Source organism: Spermophilus citellus (genome assembly GCF_964194105.1).
Source record: "Spermophilus citellus genome assembly, chromosome: 2".
In the NCBI taxonomy this organism is placed as follows: Eukaryota; Metazoa; Chordata; class Mammalia; order Rodentia; family Sciuridae; genus Spermophilus; species Spermophilus citellus.
In genome coordinates, this window is record NC_138183.1 from 7,496,157 (window position 1) to 7,509,040 (window position 12,884).

The window sequence follows — 12,884 nt, forward strand, 5'->3', positions numbered from 1 at the left end:
TGGCGACGCCTATTGTAAGGACCACATTTGGGAAAGAACCGTACGACACTTCCGTTTGAATCCCAGCTTTTCCGAGAGCCCGGGGCGCCAGGGGTGCGGGGGGCGTGGGCTGTGGTTATGGGTCTGGCGCGGTTGAACGGGCTCTTCGCCGCCTATAAGCCCCCGGGGCTAAAGTGGCTGCACCTTCGGGATACTGTAGAACAGCAGCTTCTGAAGGGTGAGTGCTTCGAACCCACGCACTATCCTGTTGAGGTTCTTTTAGGGGTCCCTCTCTGCTTCTTTCTATCCTTCCTGCAAAATAAAGTCATGTGACTGTTCTCCTGGGCAGAGCACTTTCCTATTCATCTGTTCTTATTCTCCACTATTTTCAGATGGGGAAATGCAGTATTGTATGTTGTCACACGGTGCATAATTAGAGTCAGGATTTGAACCCAAGTTGTCTTAACTGCTGCTATTTTGTGCTTATTTTCTCTCTTCTACATCATTTACTTCCCTGTCCCCTTCTCTTCCAGTTGTTCTGACAGAACTGGCAAGACATTTGTCTTTATTCAGGTCTCAATGCCGCGGAGCGGTCTGTTCCTGAACAGCGTGTTCGCTTCTTGTTGGGCCCCATGGAAGGCAATGAAGAGGAGCTGGCCCTCACAGCCACCAGTGTGCCCACCCTCACCAAGCACAGGCTTGGTAAGGTAGATTCAGGCGGGATCTTGGTTAATACTTAACAGAAAATCCCTGACCTCCGTCAGTATCCCAGTGCTCAGATTCCTGGCCCAGGTCCTTGAAGTATTAGACCAGGGATTGGCAAACTTTCCTGGAAAGGGCCAGATTCTAAATATTGTAGGCTTTTCAGGCATGTGGTTTCTGTTGCAACTGTTCAGCTCTACCATTTCAGCACAAAATGGCACAAGACACTGTGGGAAAGAATGATTCTTTTAAGATTGTCATGCAAAAAAGCTACAGTCAGCTATGTGTGTACCTGTAGACCCAGTGACTTAGGAGACTGGGGCAGAAGGGTCATTTGAGTCCAGGAGTTCCAGGCCAACCTGGGCAACATAGCAAGACCCCCATCTCTTAAAACAGCAACAAAAGGACCCCCACAGGCTTGAGGATTTGGCCTATGGACTGTGTTTTACTGACTCTTTTATTATTCTAGGACTCCTGATATGAATTGAGACCTATAGATAGAATTCTTAAGGAGGGGTTTGGGACTTCTCAAAAAGAGTGACTTTTTTTTTTTTTTAGTACTGGGAATTGAACCCAGAGACTCGTACATGCTAGGTAAGCACTCTACCACTAAGTTATTTTTTAATTTTTAATTTATTTTAAATTTTAAACATGGGGCTGGGGATGTGGCTCAAGCGGTAGCGTGCTTGCCTGGCATGCACGCGGCCCTGGGTTCGATCCTCAGCACCACGTACAAATAAAGATGTTGTGTCCGCCAAAAACTTCAAGAAATAAATATTTTTTAAAAATAAATAAATAAATAAATTTTAAACATGGTCTCTCAAAGTTGCCCAGGCCAGCCTTAAGCTTGCCATCCTTCTGCCTCTGCCTCTTGAGTAGCTGGGATTACAGGTATGTGCCACTGTGCCTGGCAAGACTGACTTTTTAATCAGTAAAGTGGCTCAACAACAGAACTGTTTGCGGAAGCTGCCCTTGAACTTGCAGTCCTCCTGCCTTAGCCTCCAGAGTTGCTGGGATTACAGTGTGTACCATAGTCCCTGGCATGCCCAGTCCTCTTGAAGTCTCTCACTGGAAGACTGGTGAAAGGAAGAGTAAGAAACCTCTTGGGTTGTCCTTTCTCTGAGCCCTAACGAACTAAGAAAATAGTTCTAGATCCCAGATTCCATGGAAAAAAGCCCGAGAGTATAGCCTGATCCTGATTTGAGGTACCATTCAAGGAATGAGGTCAGCATGCAGTGCAGAGTTATCCTGGAGGCTGGATTAATTGAGGAAATGGACCTTGCTGTTTTTTTCCAGTGTGTGGGCCAGCATTCACCAGCCTGAAGATTGGTGTGGGACATCGGCTGGATATCCAGTCTTCTGGGGTACTTGGTAGGTTGTGGGCAGCTTGAGGGTACAGTGATACGGTCTTAGGGAAGGACCAGGGAGCTACCATGAGCCCAGTGCACTTCACACCACTGCCTCTTCCCCTGATTCCTGCCTTGAGTCTCTGATCAGCTGGGGAATTGATTGGTAGGATGGAGGGAGTCACAAGAGGGTAATCACAATTGCTTACTTTTATCAAGTGATTCTACCATGTGACATGGCTCAAGACCTTTAATGTACATTTATTCACCACAATAACCTTACTTATTAGGCAGATTCTTTATAGTTTTATGATTAAAGAAAGTAAGACTTCAAGAGGGGCTGGGGATGTGGCTCAAGCGGTATTGCGCTCGCCTGGTATGCGTGCGGCCCGGGTTCGATCCTCAGCACCACATACAAAGATGTTGTGCCCGCTGATAACTAAAAAAAATAAATAATAATAAATATTAAAAAAAAAAAAAAAGACTTCAAGAGCTTGGGTGGCTTGGCTGGGTTCTGTGGCTAGTGAATGCCCCTGGTCCTGAGAGGGAACACCATCATCTCATCATGGGGCAGCCAGGCATGTGACTCTGGCCAGTGTCTGAGTATTGCCAGAGCTGGGCCCACAAAGCCCTGAGTCATAAGCTGTTTGTGTCCCCAAGGTCAGGTGTTGGTCTTAGTTCCTCAGCCTCAATGGCAATGGTCCCCTTGTCTTGCTTCTTGGAATATGGGAAGGCAGACATGATCTCATCTATCTACCCTGCTCACCCTCTCCAAGAGTGAATGTGGGTTGTTCTCTCCTTCAGCCAGAGAAACAAGCAGACTGAGAGAGACACATGAAGTGGCCACAAAGACCCCCATTTGTTGGGCCCTTACTTTGTGCCAACGAGCTTCCTGTGCACTGCCTTCTTCCATCTGCATGACACTCTCAGACACTGGACAGGATGCTTCTCTCTATTTTACCGATGCAGAGCTCAAATCCCAAAGAAATTAAAAGTTATACTCAGAGACAACCAATATTTGATTACAAATCTATGGGTCTAGGCTACCCACAAAGTCTCTTGTTTCTAAGTGGATAGAATCCCCTGAGAAACTTGCTAAGGACCCAGACCCCTTCCCCACCTTGTGACAGATTCAGTACATATGGGCAAGGCCTAGAAATTGGTATCTTGAAGTACCCAAAACTCACTCACTTCCTGCAGAGGAGGTTCTCTTTGCCACCTTGCTGGCGTCGGAAGCTTGGGAGTATTCTAATGGCAGCAACGGGGGTGGGAATTTCTGGGGGAATAGGAGGGAGATGCCAGGCATGAGATGAGACTGACTGCCTTTCAGTGCTTGGCGTGGGATGTGGACGAAGACTCCTCACCGACATGTACGATGCTCACCTCACCAAGGTAAGGGAACCAGTACAGCTTGCTTATCCCTTGGTCCTTTCTTGGGGATCACTAGCAGTATTCTTTTTTTTTTTTTTTTTAAGAGAGAGAGAGAATTTTAATATTTTTTAGTTTTTGGCGGACACAACATCTTTGTTTGTATGTGGCGCTGAGGATCGAACCCAGGCTACGCGCATGCCAGGCGAGCACGCTACCACTTGAGCCACATCCCCAGCCCACTAGCAGTATTCTGATGCTGAAGATACCATAGGGAACACCCAGGCCATCAGCAAACTTTTTTTATAATCATGTACTAGGGGAGACTGATATTGTGATGGTGACCAATGGTGTTATTACGTGCCGACTGCTCCGCTCAACACTGTACACACATTTCTGTGGGGATCCCTCACCACTACCTGTAAGGTGGAATCTGTGGCTAATCCAGTTTTACAGATGAGAGACTGATTCTCACAGAGGGGACATACATATAGGGTCCCAAACTTTTTAAAAAAAAGTTTCCTGTGGTGCTAGGGATTAAATCCAGGACCTTGTATGTGCTAGGCAAGTGCCCTACCATGGAACTACCTCCCCAGCCCCACGAAGTCTTTAAGGCTTTAAGAACTGAAATTGTAACCTTCATTTGCCCCATACCAGAGCCTGGTCATGACACCATTTCATTCTTTCCCCAAGACTGAGAAGTGGCTGTTATCATCAAGTCCTCAAGGAGCTTCCTGTCCAAGATGGGGCCGTGGACTCTGGTCTCATAATGTACATGCAGATTTACATGTTAAGGACCTTGTCTTAATGTTAAAGAGCATAGATTCTGGAGTCATATGACTCCAGTTCAAAACCCAGCTTCAGGGCTGGGGATGTGGCTCAGTGGTAGAGGGCTTGCCCAGATGCATGCCCAGGGTTTGATCCCCAGCACTGCAAAAAATAAACAACTTCTATTTCTTTGCCAGCCATGTGTCCTTGGGTGGGTCTCTTAACATCTGTGTACCTGTTTCCTCATTTTTAAAAAGGGAATGAGGATAGTATTTCCTCTGCAGGTATATTAGCCAAGGTTTTCTAGAGGAACAGAATCAACAGGAAGTATAATTGTAAAAAGGGACTTATTAGGTTGCCTTATGTGACCAGAAGCTGGAGAGGCCACAATGGCTGTCTGCAGGCCAGAGAGCTGGGAGAACCAGTAGCTGCACAGTCCAAGAGGCTGAAGCCCCAGAACAAGAGAGATCAATGGTGCTACCCTAGCCTGAGACCTAAGCCTTCTGGAGAATCACTGTCCTCTTTGGAAAAGTGAAGAAGTGAAACAATTACCAAGTTGATACTTCTGCAAGGGAGGAAGCCAGAATTTTGTGAAATAGAGATATTTGTTGTTGCTAACCAACATTTTTAAAAGAAGATTCATGTGTTAATTATATAACTGAAAAATAAGGTAAAAAAGAACATTAGATGCCAATCATCTGATATACTCAGATGATTGTAGCAGCAATCAAGAACCTGTTCAAGAAGAAATGAGCTTATGTCTGCTGTTGCTTCTTTGTTCTTCCAACTTTTATTCTATCCAAGCCATCATCTCATTGGTTGGTGCTGGCCACGCTTAGTGAGTGTCTCCATTGCAGTTGGCTATCTTACATGTCAGTCATTTCTAGACATACCCTCATTGACACACCCATAATCTTAATCCTTGGCATCTCTTTTTTTAAATTTATTTTTTAGTTGTAGTTGGGACATAATGCCTTTATTTTATTCATTTATTTCTATATGGTACTGAGGGTCAGACCCAGGGCCTTGCACATTCTAGGCGAGCACTCTACTGCTGAGCCACAACCCCAGCCCTCCTTGACATCTATTAATCCAATCAAGTTGGCAATGCAAATTAACCATTACTTTGAAGATTAAACTAATGACCACATGTAAATGCTGAGCCCAGCCCCTGGCACATCGTATATGCTCAGTAAATTCACTGTCATCACCAACTCTGCCCTCATCACTGCCTTCACTCTTTTCTTGCTGGACTTTGATTGAACCCTGAGTACTCTACCATTGAGCTGCGTATGGAAGAGGCAGTTAGCTGTGCAGAGTTGGAAGAAGGGGCCCTCCTGAGATCAGGGTGGCAGGAGGACTTGACATGACTGTGGAAAGCCTTGTTACCCTGGAGGGTAAAGAGAAGCTAACAGCATGCTGAGAGTCACTCATTATTGGGTGGCTGGGTGGAGAAATGGAGAGGTATGGGGTCGTTGCAGGGTGACGATCGGCACTCTTTGCTGGTGGGCTGGTTTAACATCACCATGAGATTGGCCCTGTCGTGGTCCCCAGGTCACAGAAGAGAATTGGGGCACAAAGAGCAAGAGAGCTGCCCAAGCCCCATAGCCGAGCTAGCACCCTTCCCTAGGGTCAGGGGCTGTACATGGGAGCTCCCTGAGCAGGACCCAAGGACCCCCACCCCAGCCTCAGCTTTCCTCTTCCTCTGCACCAGAGCTTGGAGTGGGAATTCTGATTGGATCTTCTTCCTGCCTCACAGGATTATACAGTGCGCGGTCTTCTAGGCAAAGCCACGGACGACTTCCATGAGGATGGACGGCTGGTGGAGAAGACCACATATGGTAAGAGCCTGGGGTGGGTGGGAGTGGTGGCTGCCACTGCCCTCCACGTTGGCTTCTCAGTGAGCCTGTGTTCTGAGACATTCCATGGGATCTATTGCATGTTCATTGGAAGAGGATTTTGAGTACCAGGCACTGGGGGAAAATGGTGAATCAGATGGAGGTCCCCAGCCTAGCACATGGATCCCACCTCTTCTGTAAAGGATAGGAAACATGAGGCAAAGCAACACTATATATTTGTACACATAAATATGTGTCAATGTCCCAAAAAACGCCTGGAAACAATTACCAAGTTGATACTTCTGCAAGGGAGGAAGCCAGAATTTGGTGAAATAGAGAGAGAGATTTGTTGTTGCTAACCTACATTTTTAAAAAGAAGATTCATGTGTTAATTATATAACTGAAAAATAAGGTAAAAAAAGAACAGTAAATGCTGAGAAAGAGAGCCAACAGGAAGAAGCCACAGGATCCAGGAGGGGCTTCCTGGGAAAGGGGAATCAAAGAGGGGGAGGAGGCAGTGGTAGGTACATTCCAGGTAAGATGACAGGCAGTGTGAGGAAGGTCAAGAAGGCAGGGCCCTTGGGGCTGAGGATGTGGCTCAAGCGGTAGCGCGCTCGCCTGGCATGCGTGCGGCCCAGGTTCGATCCTCAGCACCACATACCAACAAAGATGTTGTGTCTGCTGAAAACTAAAAAATAAATATTAAAAAAATTCTCTAAAAAAAAAAAAAAAGAAGGCAGGGCCCTTCCAGGCTGGCAAACCTTCTGTCCCCACACCTGGTTCTAGAGCTCTGGCCCTTGCTACCAGAAGTTGACACTTGCCCCACCTGGGCCCTAGGCTCCAGGCCAACTGGAATTTGTGAAAGTCTCCAGGCTGCTATAGTCACTTGGTGGGACCAGGTGTCAGAGCCATTCCCAGGTTTTTTGTTTTTTTTTTTTTGCTTCTGTTTTTGTTTTGGTGGCACTGGGGATTGAACCCAGGGGCAGTCTACCACTGACTGAATCTCCATCCCATTTTTTTTGTTTTTCCCATATTTTTAAAAATTTTATTTCTTCTTTTTAGATATACATAACAGTAAAGTGTATTTTAAAAAAAATTAGTTGTAGATGGACACAATACCTTTTTTAAAAAAAATGTGGTGCTAAGGATAGAACCCAGTGCCTCACATGTGCTAGGCAAGCACTCTGCCATACTGAACTACAACCCCAACTCTAGTAAAGCGTATTTTGACATATTATACATGCATGAAGTATAACTTATTAGGATCCCATTCTTGTGGTTGTACATGGTGTGGAGTTTCACTGGTCGTATATTCATAGGAAAGTGATGTCCAATTCATTCTACTGTTTTTCCCATTCCCATTCTCTTCCTTTATTTCCTTTTGTCTAATCTAATGAACTTCTATTCTTTCCTCCCCTCTCCAGCCATTTTTATTTTTCATTTTGAGACAAGGTCTTGGTCAATTGCTGAGGATGGCCTTGAACCTAGAATCTTCCTGTTTCAGCCTCCCAAGTAGCTGGCACCACCACACCAAGCTCCACTCTCACTCCTTACTTCCTGTTTCTACATTTGGGCAGGTGGCACCCTCCTCCAAGGGTCCCTGGCATGGAAAACCCAAGGCCAGGGCATAAGAGATGTGACTTAGGATATTTGGTGAGTCACGTTAGGTCTTTGACCCTCCATTTCCAGAAGAAGATGTTCTTTTTATTTTTATTTTTATTATTTATTTATTTATTTTTTTTTTAGGGTAGATGGATACAACACAATGCCTTTATTTTTATGTGGTGCTGAGGATCGAACCTGGGTCCCACCCGTGCTAGGCAAGCGCTCTACTGCTGAACCACAATCCCAGCCCCAAGAAGATGTTCTTAAGCTGAGTCTGGGTGGCTTTAGGGAATCTGTGAGCCCCTGGAACATATCCTCAAAATATTAAGTTCCTGGGCTGGGGCTATAGCTGAGTGGTAGAGCACCTACCTCACATATGTGAGGCACTGGGTTCGATCCTCAACACCACGTGAAAATAAATAAATAAAGATATTGTGTCCATCTACAACTAAAAATATATAAATATATTAAGTTCCTGTGTCTTTGCTGAGAAGAGGGTGCAGAGCTTTCATGAAGACTTTTCTCAGAGGACTCTGGACTTCACTCCCTGGAACCCTTCTCTGGCTGATTTTAAGGATGGAGTTGGTTTGGAGGAAAGGAGCTTGCCAGTTTGCTGTCGCCTCTCCTCAATGGGTACCTGTGTACTGACACCCCACAACTGCGTTTTGCAGATCATGTGACTAGAGAGAAGCTGGACCGGATTCTGGCTGTTATCCAAGGCTCCCATCAGAAGGCCCTGGTGATGTAAGTGGGGTCCTGGGGAGGTGCTGGGACAACAAGAAGTGCCTGCAGAGCTCTGTAGGCTCTGCCTGCCCTGGTACAGATTCCAAGGATCCTGTTTTTACAACTCAAAACTAAATGGAACTGCCCGTTCCTCTCAGGGCATGCAGAAGTGTTTCTGCCACGTCTTGTTCTGGCCACTGGGGAAATAAATAAATAAATAAATAAATAAATAAATAAATAAATAAATAAAATAAAGGAGAGCAAGAAATCCCAGTGCCAATCTTGGGAGCTTGGAAACCTGGATCCACATCCTGGAGGCACAGAGCTGGAGATAGGGATGGTGGTGGGGTCACCTAGTAACTACGACCTTGGGCCCTTGTGGCAGCCCACTTAGGATTCCTGGTTCCTAGACATCAGTGCTGTGGCCTTGGGTGAGACCCTACCCTGCTGGAGTCTGACTTTTCTTGTCTGTGAATGGGACAGAAAGAACCCATGCCTTCCAGAAATGTGCTGAGGACTTCAGAGGATCAGACAGGTGCCTGAGGAACAGGGACACAGCAGAACAGCCACCTGAGATGGGGAAGCAGCTGTGATTAGAGAAAATGGCCTGGAGAACATGATTTCAAGAATGAGTGGGAGCTGGATGAGGTGGCTTGTGTCATCCCAGCTACTCTGGAGGCTGAGACAGGGGCACCTGAGTTCAGAAGTTTAAGACCACACTATGTTGCTACAGGCAACATAGCAAGACCTCATCTCAAAAAATAAATTAATAATAATAATAATAATAATAATAAACCACCAACAACAAAACATAAAACACCTGGGTGTGGTGGTACACACCTGTAATCCCAGCACTCAGGAGGCAGAGGCAGGAAGATCAAAAGTTCCAGGCCAGCCTCAGCAATTTAGCAAGACTCTGTCAAAATAAAAAGGGCTCAGGATGTAGCTCACTGGTATAGCTCTTGCCCTGCATGTGCCAGGTTCTGAGTTCAATTCCCAGTACCATAAAAAATAAAATGGAAGCAGGATGGACAGGATGATGTGGGCACAAAGAGAGAAGAGTCTGGGAAAATATCCTGGGCCACTGGGAGTTGGGACAGGGAGGAGGAACCCATGTTGGGCATGTTGTGGGTTACTTGGGTTGAGTGTGCAGTGCCTGCAGGATGATCAGGCTGAGATGCTGGAGCATAGGGCCCATCACCCTCTCAGCCTGGGTCACCAGTGAGCCCAGGGAACGTGGGCAGAGGCTGCCTTTGGTGATTGAAGGGGACCAAGTAAAGGAAACTGCTCCAAAGGTGGCTGGAGAGTAGGGGGTGGGTGGGGAGCATAGAGCAAGTGAGAGGAAGCACCTTCCATGGTGGGGCAGGAGCTGGCTGCACCTCCACCCACACTACCCCCTGCTCCCCAGGTACTCTAACCTAGACCTGCAGTCCCAGGAGGCCTATGAGATGGCCACGAGAGGTGTGATCCGGCCCATGAACAAGTCCCCGATGTTGATCACTGGCATCCGGTGCCTCCATTTTGCACCTCCAGAGTTCCTCTTAGGTAAGCTGCCTCAAGAAGTCGGAGCCCCTATGGAATGCTTTGGCAGGAGCCTGCCTTTCAGGCTCAGCCAAGGCAAGCACACACCAACCCTGATCTCTGCTGATTAAGGCTTCAGGGGCCAATTTCCTTCCCGCTCTGACCCAGACTTACCTGAACCCAGTGCAGCCCTGACTCCTGCCAAGTCAGCCTTTGAAGTCAGAACTGAACAGATATAGGTTCCAGAACAATCTCCATTGCTCTGGGCCCCTCAGACATCGCTGTCGTTTCCCGGGTCCTGCCCAGCTCAGGATCTTTGTTCCATCTATGACTGTTAGTCATGTGAACAAGGGCTTTTCTTTTTTGGCCCTGGAGCTTTACTCCAGGGCCACTTTACCACTGAGTCATGTCCCCAGTCCTTTAAATTTTTTGTATTTTATAGTTTTTGAGTCAAGGTCTTGCTGAGTTGCTGAGGCTTGAACTTGCAATCCTCCTGCTTCAGCCTCCCTAGTTGTTGTGATTACAGGTGTGTACCACCATGCCAGGCTAACCAAGGCTTTTCTTGAGCACTGATCAAGACTCTGAATGCTAAGCACCATGTATAAATGATCTCTTTAGTCTTTATAATTCCTGTTTACAAATTAAGAAATGAGGTCTTGGAGTAATACTTCTCAAATTCTCACCTGCCCCTTGGTTACTTGGGGGATTTCTTAAAAGGCAGGTTCCAACCCAGCAGTGCAGGTGGGGTTTTGGATCCTACATGTCTGGCAAACTCTTAGGGGTCCCCACAGGACTGCATTCTGCACAGCAAGGCCCAGAAAGCTGAAGTGTCTTGCCAAGGCTATTACACAGTTGAGGCATCCAGATGCCAGAGGCAATTCCTGACCTCAGTGTCCATCCATGTCCCCGGCAGAGGTGCAGTGTATGCACGAGACACAGCAGCAGCTGCGCAAGCTGGTGCATGAGATCGGCCTGGAGCTGAAGACCACTGCTGTCTGCTCCCAAGTGCGCCGCACACGGGACGGCTTCTTCACACTGGATGATGCCCTCCTGAGGACTCACTGGGACCTACACAGCATCCAGGATGCCATCCAGGCTGCAGCCCCCCGGGTGGCAGCCGAGCTGGAAAAGAACCTGAAGCCAAGGTTGGGCACCCAGGAGCTCCCCAGTCCCAGCCCATCCTGGAACTCCGAAGGCCTGAGCTCCGCCATGGGGGCAGGGAGCTGTGCAGGGCATTGATAGGCCAGGCTGTTGGCGGGGCAGTGGGCGCTGTAGCATAAAGGCTCAGTATTCATGAGCCAGAACCAGTGAGTGTGGAGGAATTGAGAGTAAGAGAAGCTCTTCTACATGGACACAAAACTGAGTCTGTAATAGGAAAGATTAGTGGGCTTAACCCAATTGAAAAGGAAAAAACTCTGTATGGAGAAAGAGATGATAAAGAAATGACAGACTAAGACTAATAAAAAAATTTGCAGTATCTTTAGCTAGGAACAGCGTCCACAGGCTGTATGCACACACACATGTGCTTTTTTTTTTTCCTTTTTGTGGTTGAGCCAGGGCCTTCAGCATGCTGGACAAGTGCTTTACCACTGAGCTACATTCCCAGCCCAATCTATACCACATAAAGAACATTCGACAGTAAGAACAAAATGACAAGAAAGTTGATACGGAAAAAAGAACACACACACAATTTGGTGATCATTTCATGTCATTTAGTATTCTTTTACAAATATTTTTCCAAAAACAGTTGAGCAATGATTTGAACTGTTTGTGTATCAAAAGTAATCTAAGGGGCTGGAGCTGTAGCTCAGTGGTTGCCTAACGTGTGTGTGGCCCTGGGTTTCACCCCCAGCACTGAAAAACAAAAACCAAAAATCCGAGAAGCTAGTACACCAGAAATGGCCTTCAGCCTCCCTATTAATGAAAGAAGAAAATGACTTGTCTCTCAGAGTGGGAGAATTAATTAAAAGATAATAGGCCGGGCTGGAGATATAGCTCAGTTGGTAGAGTGCTTGCCTCACATGTACAAGGCTCTGGGTTCAATCCCCAGCACCACACACACGGGGGAAAAAAAAAAAAGGTAATATGCTGTATTGGTGATGGGGCAAGAAAATGGGCCATCTGTGAAACTGCTCTCTTAGGAGTCATTGGTAGTGTGTATCAGAATTTAATCCTTCTGCCCTATGATCAAGCCACCATCAGGATTCTGTCCTACATGGTTAGAGACATTTATATACAGACAACTGTCGTGGCTGTGTTTTAACAGTAAAAAGTGCAGGAGGTGGCTGGGGATGTGGCTCAAGCGGTAGCGCGCTCGCCTGGCATGTGTGCGGCCCAGGTTTGATCCTCAGGACCACATACAAACAAAGATGTTGTGTCCGCCGAAAACTAAAAAATAAATATTAAAAAATTCTCTCTCTCTCTCTCTCTAAAAAAAAAAAAGAATTTTAATATTTATTTTTTTAGTTTTTTCGGCGGACACAACATCTTTGTTGGTATGTGGTGCTGAGGATCGAACCCGGGCCGAACGCATGCCAGGCGAGCGTGCTACTGCTTGAGCCACATCCCCAGCCCCCCCGACATGTACTTTTTAAAATATTTTAGTTGTAGATGAACACCGTACCTTTATCTTATTTATTTATTTTTATGCGGTGCTGCGGATCGAATCTAGTGCCTCACACATGGTAGGCAAGTGCTCTACCACTGCGCCACAACCCCAGCCACCCCACCCCCCATGTACTTTTTTTTCCCACTCTAGTGGGAATTGAACCAAGAGCCTCACAAACACTAGGCAAGCACTCTACCACTGAGTTACACCCCCAGCCCTTTCTTTTCTTTCTTTTTTTAAAAATATTTTTAGTTTTAGGTGGATATAATATCTTTATTTTATTTTTATGTGGTGCTGAGGATCAAACCCGGAGCTTCACACATGCTAGGCGAGCATTCTACAACTTGAGCCACTACCCCAGTCCTTTAGGCAGGGTCTTTCTAAATTGCCCAGGCTGATCTCAAATTTTCAATCCTGCCTCTGCTC

The 12,884-nt window shown here is 46.6% G+C and overlaps 1 protein-coding gene across 8 annotated transcripts; it reads left to right on the forward strand.

The window, feature by feature from the left end:
• The first annotated feature begins 3 nt into the window (after positions 1 to 3).
• Positions 4 to 12,158, forward strand: TRUB2 (TruB pseudouridine synthase family member 2). 8 transcript variants are annotated; one of them, XM_081279294.1, is made up of 9 exons: positions 5 to 217; positions 553 to 681; positions 1,240 to 1,275; positions 1,978 to 2,052; positions 3,358 to 3,419; positions 5,923 to 6,004; positions 8,278 to 8,350; positions 9,738 to 9,873; positions 10,760 to 12,157. In XM_081279294.1, the coding sequence occupies exons 1-9, from the start codon at positions 118 to 120 to the stop codon at positions 11,087 to 11,089; spliced, it is 1,023 nt and encodes a 340-aa protein (XP_081135420.1). In that variant the 5' UTR covers positions 5 to 117; the 3' UTR covers positions 11,090 to 12,157. The 8 variants fall into 8 exon arrangements, with proteins under 8 accessions (XP_081135424.1, XP_081135420.1, XP_081135425.1 ...); XM_081279295.1 differs by having other exon boundaries at positions 10 to 217; positions 9,738 to 9,874; positions 10,764 to 12,155; XM_081279300.1 differs by having other exon boundaries at positions 80 to 217; positions 513 to 681; positions 10,760 to 12,158.
• The last annotated feature ends 726 nt before the right edge of the window (positions 12,159 to 12,884 follow it).

What these genes read in the sequence shown, in the direction of transcription:
- TRUB2 (XM_081279294.1), top strand. Translation starts at nt 118, where the DNA reads ATGGGTCTGGCGCGGTTGAACGGGCTCTTCGCCGCCTATAAGCCCCCG. An exon ending in GGTGGAGAAGACCACATATG is followed by an intron (nt 6,005 to 8,277) that starts GTAAGAGCCTGG and finishes TGCGTTTTGCAG; the next exon opens with ATCATGTGACTAGAGAGAAG. An exon ending in CATCAGAAGGCCCTGGTGAT is followed by an intron (nt 8,351 to 9,737) that starts GTAAGTGGGGTC and finishes CCTGCTCCCCAG; the next exon opens with GTACTCTAACCTAGACCTGC.